The following is an 8,381-nucleotide window of genomic DNA, read 5'->3' on the forward strand; positions in this document are numbered from 1 at the left end:
CCCTACCTGGGGCGCTGGACCCGCCGAGGCGCGGGCGGGGCGCGGCGAGGCCGCTCCTCCGCGCAGCGGGAAGACCGAGGATACCTGATTTTGGAGCGGAGAGGGCGAGCCCTCCTCCCCTCCCTCCCCCACCTCTGAAGAAAACAAGTCTGAGGCCAAGAGAGGAACCGATTCTTTATTTGGAAACACAGACGGCCTCCTAGTGGCAGGAACGTGCTTCCGCCGGGGGCGGGGAGAGTGGGGGGAGTGGAGGGGTGGCCAGTGACCGGGCCCGCGGGATCTGTGGAAAAAGAAGAAAGTTGCCAAGCCCTGGCGCTGGCGCAGCAGCAGCAGGCCGGGAGAACGCACTTCCCTGCTTCTCTGCGCGGGCTGTGGGAAAGGAAGACTTACTTCTCGAAGATGGGGGGAGAAGGCTTGCCCTACCTGTGGAAGATCAGACGCTTAGGATGTGCTTCAGGAAGGCTGCAGAGAGAGTAGGCAGGAGGCGCTTCAGAAGCAGGCCCTTAGATAACGCGGACCCTGGCCCCTACACACACACACACACACACACACACACACACACACGACATGGGCTGGGCTCCCCTCCCCTCTCCCTTGGCTTCTCTGGCCCCTCACCCTCATAGTTGATACAGCCGTTGCTGTCCTCATGTCCCGCCAGAACCGTCTCCACCTCCTCCTCAGTCATCTTCTCTCCTGAATCCAAACAATGTCTTAGCCCCTGCCTTTTCTCCCTCACCAACCTAGTTGCCCACAGCAACCACCCCCACGGAAATCCTCGCCCTGGAAGGGCAGTGCCTTCCTCGTGCTACTGCTCTTGCTTTCCATTTCACCTGCATTAAAAGGCCCTTGGTACAGGTGAAAGCTTTGATAGGCGAGGAAAAAATTCCTGAGGGTTAAGAGCCTTGAACCAGACCACAAACAGCACAAGTGTCTCTTCCAAAACTCAGGTCTCCCATCTCATCCCCTTTCCTCTGCCCTTTGTAGGCATCTTTGATCTCCCTCACTTCAGCCTCTGCAGGAGGAAGCCCTTCAGATTCTGGCCCCTGTGGCTCTGACCTTCTGTCTCTGCCATGACGGCAGAGCAGTAATCCCCTCCCTGGCTCTGCCTACTTGGCCAACCTCTCCATCCCAAGAGTTCTGATCCCTGCCTCACCCAGGGTAGTGAGGACATGTCTGAGCTCTGCTCCCATGACTTTGCCGTTTCCCTCCTTGTCAAACACCCGAAGCCCCTCCAAGTAGTCCTCATATGTGCCTTGGTCCCGATTCTTGGCCACTGCCTGGAGCATGGGCAGAAAAGTCTCGAAGTCTACACGCCGGGACTTCAGCTCTGGAGGTTACAGAGAGGTGAGGGAGAGGTCATTGTGTCATCCAGGATCCAGCTGCCATCCCTCCCAGGAAGGCTTTCCACTCTGTTCAACATTTCAGAATATTTTTCTTCCCCAGTGTTTGACAGTTTTGGAAGTTCTGAGACCCACCCGGCATCCTCTGCCATCTTATCAACATTCCTGGGTTCCACCGTCAGCCTGAAAGCTGACCTTGTTCCAGGGGTCCCCTCACCATCACTTTTAGGGTTCCCCAGGACCTTGAGCACCTCGGCGTTGGTGGGGTTCTGGCCCAGGGCCCGCATCACGTCCCCACACTGGCTGTACAGGATCTTGCCATCGCCTACTCGGTCAAACAGCTCAAAGGCCTCCTTGAACTCTAAGGTTAAAGAGAGGGGTCAGTGCTGACCAGGGGTTCCAACACCAGACAAAAGGGAGCTTCCGAAACTAGGGGCCAGAACTGGGCAGAATGAGGGATGCAGAGAGGACTAGTGTGGGAGGCTTCAAGTCGGGGCTGGAATTAAGAGACTAGAGAGAGGATCTGAACAGGGGCTTGGGGCTAGACAGTGGGTTTAGGGGCTAGCCAGCTTCTCCTCACCCTCCAGCTGATCCTTGTTAAACTCGATCTGTGGAAAAAAAGAGCAGGTGAGGAAGGATGACAGGGTTTATTAAATCCCTCTCTAGCACTCCTCCCAACCAACTGGCATCTGCTTCTGGGGAGGGGACAAAGGGACCAGGCTGGAAGCCCAGCCAACTCAGTCCCATTCCCAGCTCTGAGCCTTGGGAGAATCCCAAGAGGAGGAATTATGGGGGGGAAAGGTTTCCTGGGAACAGGGTTAATCCCATGCCACCTGTTCCCCTCCCTCCACTGCCCCGAGTCCTGCATCCCTCACATAACTGGGGGCTGAACAAAGGCTAAATTTACCCCCGGCCCCCAGCTGTGATTGTCTAACAAGTCTGTCCTCTTCAGCCTTTCCTCCTAGGGTTCAAAGCTGGGGCAGGGGCAAGCAGCAGCAATCTCCCTTCACCTTGAAACTATCCTCAGAACCCAGATGTTCCCATCCTACAGCCCCACCTCCAGCAGGGGGTCAGCGAGTGTCCGTGTGGATGTACACATGCACACAGCATGCACACACGCATCCACAGTGTGCCACAGGTTAGAGACAACAGCAGAGACATAAGCCTGGATGCTTCCAGAAAGGGGACAAAGGGGAACCCCCAGTCTCATGCTGGTGCTCACTGATTCTCTACCTTCTAGACACCCCCAATCCCCTAGGCTGTACCCACCCTCTTCCCATGCCCTCCAAATTCGATCCTGGGTTTCTGGGGACTCACCACCACTTTGGAGAGGTCGATAGGGGGCTCCTGGGTTTTTGGAGGGGCAGGAGGGGCAGGAGGGGCAGCTGGCTCAGCTTTGGGCTTGGCTGGAGGGGCCCCTGCTGCTGGCTTGGCTGGAGGGGCCCCTGCTGCTGGCTTGGCAGCAGGCTTGGAGACAGAGGGCCCCACAGGTTTCTTCACGGGAACATCCTTCTTGGGAGGCATGATGTCCGGTGGCCAAAGGACAGTGTGTCGAGAGGGGCATCCATCTCTGTTTAAATAGCCAGGGAGTCTGGGATGTCAAGGGGCGGGGGCAGGGGCAGGGAGCCAGTTGGCGGAGGCGAGGGTGAGGTAGAGGAGAGCTATGCCTGCCTGCCCTCACTCCCCTGGCCTACTAAGGTTCATGACCCCATCCCCAAGGTCTTCCCTGCTCTGTCCACCCCTCCCCAAATGCTGGTTGAAACAATGTCCCCTTTAGGGGCAGGGGGAGGAAGCCAGAGACTGCGCAGGATGGGGGAGTTAGCCTCCGGGGTGAGGATAGGATACAGGCCGGTGCCAAAGACGAGGATCCAGGCGTTCCAGGCCTGCAGTCCCTTGACTCAGGGTACCCTTTTTTTCTAGCAGCTTTAGACTCTTCAAAGCTGAGGCAGGGAAGGGGGCATTGTGAATTGGGATAAGTTAAAGTGGGGACTGGGGGCAGAAAAAGGTGAAAGCAAGCAGCCCTTCCACCCAACTCTGACTATGGGGAAGGGGGCTAGCGCTGACCCCACAGCCTAATCCCCAGCACCTGTAATCCGTGGCCATCCCCCAGCCCAGAACTGGAACTGTGCACAATATAAAGAATAGTAACAGTAAGGACAGCGTGACACACACCCCCTCCCTTGTCTCCTCTGACCAGTGTTTTAGGGGTGGGGGTGGGGGTGGGGCAAGGTTCAGGTTTAATACCCACCACTTATACTCCCAAGGCAGCCTATGGTCACTCAAGTCAGACAAACGATGGGGTGCCTGCCGACCCCCACCTCGCAGGGACCCGGTGGCACCTGGGGAGGGGAGCCTGGGCGGCAAAGGGACATCTCTAATCCAGAAGCATGTGGGAGAGTAACCCTATGGGCTTCGTGAGTACTCATCCCCCAAGGGGGATAAAAAAAAAAACCCTGACTCAAGTGTCAGGTCACAAGCCTTGCAGGGGGCCCTGGGGAAGGGTCCGAATTGGGGACGTTTGGGAAGCGGGAGAGGTTGCTGGCTACTTTTGACCTAGGGGAAGGGGAGGCATTCTGGGAAAGATGGCAGTGATTCCACTTGGGCCCTGAGGTTCAGATATTTGATGCTGAGTCGCAAAAAGGCGTCTGAATCTCACAATGGCAAGTGGTCGCATTTTAGGAAAATCAGGACTCATCTCTCCCGAGGGGAGTACACACAAGCACACAAAGACGCACACACATGCACACATACTCACACCCCTAATCCTGAAATAAAGGAAGGCGCCCTTCTCCTGGCTGCGAAAACTCACCCTGCGGGGTCCGGGGAAGGGGCGGGGGCGGGGCGCAGCACTGTCCGGTCCACGAAGGGTTAATTCCGACCGTCTCGGCGCATGCTGGAGGTTGTACCTCGGTGCATGCTGGGAGCTGTAGTCCGCGCGCGCCCGCCGGTTCAGGAAAACGCCCCTCCCCAACTGGGAGCGGAAACCGGGGCGGGGGCTTCCGGCTTTTGATGGCAGTTGGTGACTCAGAGGTTTTCGAGCGCGCCTTTGTCCCGCAACTGAAAGGCAATGAGCAATTAACTCCCACCTCTAATCCAAAAACCCTGCGAGGCCCCTCGGGATATCCCCCTTACTTAGTCCGGGAGAGTTTCCCGTTTAGCGTGGGCGGTGTTATGTTCCTGGGTCTACCTGGGCGAGGAGAACGCAGACCTGGGGAAAGGCTAAAGCTGCAGCAGGCGAGATGGAGATCAGATATCAGGAAGCACTTAGAGGCCCGGGGAGAGTGGCCTTGGTCTCTTCTGCTTCCTCTCGCGGTTTGGGAGAACGAGAACAGAGGCCACTGAGTTACTGTGTGACTTGGAGCAGTAACTCCAAAGTTGTGTGATTTTTCTTAAAAGAGCTGCTCTCTCTTTAAGATATGGAATTAAGCCTTGTCACCTGCCAGAGAGGTTGTCCAGTCTTTCCCGATCGTGGCATCTCCTACCAGCGGCCACATCTGCGCCACCCGCCCTATCTTGGGAGGCTTCCTTGGAATGCTATGCATTCCACCCCTCTCTGAGACACCGCTCTCAGCGTCTTCGCTAGGCGTTTTCACCCATTCCTCCCAGATGTTTATCGAGGGCCCCTTCTGCCTCTGGGCTGGCTTAGGGGAAGAACCATCCTGGTTGCTGTGCCGGGCACAAAGGAACTTTATGGGCTGTAAATGACATTCCCTGGTCACTGAGTGAGGAAAGTTTCTAAAGTGTCGAAATGGATCGTAGATTGTATAACATAAACAATGGTGATGGTGATGATGTAAGCAACCATTCTGTTTGTTCCTCGAGGCCGCCACTGACCAGGTACTGCAGGAGCGGGCGAAATTATCTCAGAGGGGCAGAGTCAGGAACGCTAAAGCTTGTATGAGTGCTCAGGCCAGCCTGCTTAGACTTGAAACCTCTTTGCCACATACTTGTTAGTAACCTTGGGCAAGTTATCTCTCTGCAGCTCAGTTTCCCCATCTAGAAAGTAAGGATAATAGGACCTACCTCCTAGGATTATTGGGATGATTGAGTTGTTGAGATATGTTAATATTTGTAAAATAGAACAGGTCTGGCACAGAGTAAGTGCTATGTAAATGTTTGTTGAATAAACTTCCTTAGTCTTCCCAATATGAGGAAGTAGGTGATATTTTCTCTATTTTATATCTGCGAATGATCAGTAAGTTTGAAGAGACGGAGAGGGGAAAGGGATACATTTCTCACTAATGCTTGGTTATTAGACTGTTGGGGGAAGGGCCACATCACAGAAGTCTTGTGACACTTCCAGAGAAGTTGATTTCAAAGATGTGGTTTACCTCATTTTTTTTTCTTCTATCGCCTAGCTGTAGCCCACTTTTGGCAGTTTGCCAACTATGTGTGGTTATGGCGTCAACTGAGTTTTCAGTGTTTCTGTCTGCTTTGTAGAGAAGTAGTGCAAGGAGAAAAGATGAAAACCCTTGGCAAAAACAGGTTGGAGGACTATTCTTCGTTTTCTTCGCCATCTCTGTCCGTTAATCATAAATAACAAGAAATGGACTGAACACAGTTTTACTGGACAAAGGTGATTTATACATCATGATGTGGATTATCTGTGACAAATGTCTGTCCTTTTTCTTCTCTTCCTTCCCCACCTAGCATTTGATTGTATGTTCTTAGTGATTACATATTTATTCTAATATTAGTCCCAAAATAATTAGGAAGGGCACTCCTCTAAATGAAAGAGCAACTCAGACAATGCATGAAAAACCTAATAGACACATGCAAAAAAGAAAAATAGATAAATTGGACTTCATCAAAATTTAAAACCTTTGTGCATCAAAGAATGCTGTGAGAGGGAAGCGGACTTGGCCCAATGGATAGGGCATCCGCCTACCACATGGGAGGTCCACGGTTCAAACCCCAGGCCTCCTTGACCCTTATGGAGCTGGTCCATGTGCAGTGCTGACACACGCAAGGAGTGCCGTGCCATGCAGGGGTGTCCCCCGCGTAGGGGAGCCCCATGTGCAAGGAATGCGCCCCGTAAGGAGAGCCAACCAGTGCGAAAGAAAGTGCAGCCTGTCCAAGAATGGCAGCGCACACAAAGAGAGATGACACAACAAGGTGACGCAACAAAAAAAAGAAACCGGGATTCCTGTGCAGCTGATAAGGATAGAAGCGGTCACAGAGGAGCACCCAGCGAAAGGACACAGAGAGCAGACAACTGGGTGGGGGGAGATAAATAAATCTGTAAAAGAAAAAATGCTGTGAGTGAAAATACAAACTACAGAACAGGAGAAAATATTTGTAAATCAGATATCTAATAAGGGTTTAATAGCCAGAATATACAAAGAACTCTAACTCAACAACAAAGACAGACAACCCCGTTAAAATATGGACAAAGGATTTGAATACACATTTCTCCAAAAAAGATATACAGATAGTCAATAAGCACATGAAAAGATGCTCAGAATCATTAGCCATCAGGGAAATGCCAATCAAAAACCACAATAAAAGGGAAGCAGACGTGGCTAAACTGATAGAGCATCCGCCTGCCATATGGAGGGTCCAGGGTTCAATCCCCAGCAGCCTCCTGATCTGTGTAGTAAACTGGCCCATGCACAGTGCTGCTACACACAAGGAGTGCCCCCCTGTGTAGGGGTGCCCCACATGCAAGGTGTGTGCCCCGCAAAGAGAACTGCTCCACATAAAAAAAGCACAGCCCACCCAGGAGTGGCACCTCACACACGGAGAACTGGCACAGCAAGATGACGCAACAGAAAAGAGACGCAGTTTCCCAGTGCTGCCTGATAATGCAAGCAGATGCAGAAGAACACACAGCAAATGGACACAGAGAGCAGACAACGGGGGAAGGGGAGAGAAAATAAATCTTAAAAAAACACAATAAGATACCACTTCACACCTATAGGATGGCTATATAGTACTAAAAAGAAATTCAATCTTTCTATACTTCACTTGCTGTACATATCTGCTAGTCTGTTTCTAATTTTTTGTATATACTTTGGTATAGATGGAGTCAAACAATATGTAATATGTTTTGTCTAATTTCTTTCACTTAGTATATTTCCTTTTTTTTATGCTTAAAGGAAGATTTTTAATGTATTACTAAACACTACTGTCCATAAAAAATAAATAAATAAAAAGAAAAAATGTTGGAAGGTGTGGAGAAATTGGGAACCCTGTTACATTGCTGATGGGAATGTTAGATGGTATGGCTGCTATGGAAACAGTTTGGCGGTTCCTCAAAGAGTTAAACATAGACCTATGATATGACCCAGCAATTCCACTTCTAGGTATGTACCCATACAACTGAAAATAGGCTGAGGTTCTAGAATGCCAATATTTCTAGCAAAATTAATCACAATAGCCAAAAGGTGGAAATAGCACAAGTGTCCATCAAGAGCTGAATGGATTAAAAAAAATGTGTTATATTCATACTGTCCCTCCTGCCAAAATGATAGGGACATGTCAGACCAAGAATGACTCAGACAAGTCCAGTTTGGGGATTAATGAGCATTTATTTAGGGGGCTTACATGGGGTCCTCATCTTCAGCGGCAGTTAGAAAGACAGCATTTTCTAAGCTCAATTGTCCTCCCCACAGAGAAGGGTTTTAGAGGGGCATTTATATATATATATATATTAGATTTATTAATTTCTCTCCCCTTCCACCCGTTGTCTGCTCTTGGTGTCCATTTGCTGTGTATTCTTCTGCATCCACTTGCATTATCTGGCAGCACTGGGAAACTGCATCTCTTTTTTGTTGTGTCATCTTGCTGCATCAGCTCTCCGTGTGGGCAGCACCACTCCTGGGTGGGCTGCACTTCTTTCACATGGGACAGCTCTCCTTGCAGGGCACACTGCTTGCACATGGGGTACCCCTATGAGGGGGTGCCCCTGCATGGCAAGGCACTCCTTGGGCGCGGTAGCTCTGTGCATGGGCCAGCTCGCCACACGGGTCAGGAGGCCCTGGGGATCAAACCTGGACCCTCCATATGGTAGGTGGAAGCTCTATCAGTTGAGCCATGTCT

The 8,381-nt window shown here is 51.4% G+C and overlaps 1 protein-coding gene across 3 annotated transcripts; it reads right to left on the bottom strand.

Moving 5' to 3' along the window:
- Positions 1 to 161: 161 nt before the first annotated feature.
- Positions 162 to 4,249, bottom strand: MYL6B (myosin light chain 6B). 3 transcript variants are annotated; one of them, XM_012528128.4, is made up of 8 exons: positions 4,150 to 4,249; positions 2,658 to 2,910; positions 1,921 to 1,948; positions 1,558 to 1,701; positions 1,154 to 1,327; positions 616 to 693; positions 424 to 462; positions 162 to 280 (listed from the first exon to the last, which is right to left on the bottom strand). In XM_012528128.4, the coding sequence occupies exons 2-7, from the start codon at positions 2,862 to 2,864 to the stop codon at positions 434 to 436; spliced, it is 660 nt and encodes a 219-aa protein (XP_012383582.1). In that variant the 5' UTR covers positions 2,865 to 2,910; positions 4,150 to 4,249; the 3' UTR covers positions 162 to 280; positions 424 to 433. The 3 variants fall into 3 exon arrangements, with proteins under 3 accessions (XP_012383582.1, XP_012383581.1, XP_058164013.1); XM_012528127.3 differs by having other exon boundaries at positions 4,096 to 4,152; XM_058308030.2 differs by lacking the exon at positions 4,150 to 4,249 and adding an exon at positions 3,427 to 3,458.
- Positions 4,250 to 8,381: the final 4,132 nt, after the last annotated feature.

This window comes from Dasypus novemcinctus, chromosome 12, assembly GCF_030445035.2.
Source record: "Dasypus novemcinctus isolate mDasNov1 chromosome 12, mDasNov1.1.hap2, whole genome shotgun sequence".
Taxonomy (NCBI): domain Eukaryota; kingdom Metazoa; phylum Chordata; class Mammalia; order Cingulata; family Dasypodidae; genus Dasypus; species Dasypus novemcinctus.

Excerpts from the sequence above, each read along its gene's own strand:
- MYL6B (XM_058308030.2), bottom strand. Across the intron at positions 694-1,153 it reads ACATGTCCTCACTACCCTGG|GAGAGAAGATGACTGAGGAG; the intron begins GTGAGGCAGGGA and ends GTTTGGATTCAG. Across the intron at positions 463-615 it reads CGGCTGTATCAACTATGAGG|CCTTCCTGAAGCACATCCTA; the intron begins GTGAGGGGCCAG and ends CTCTCTCTGCAG.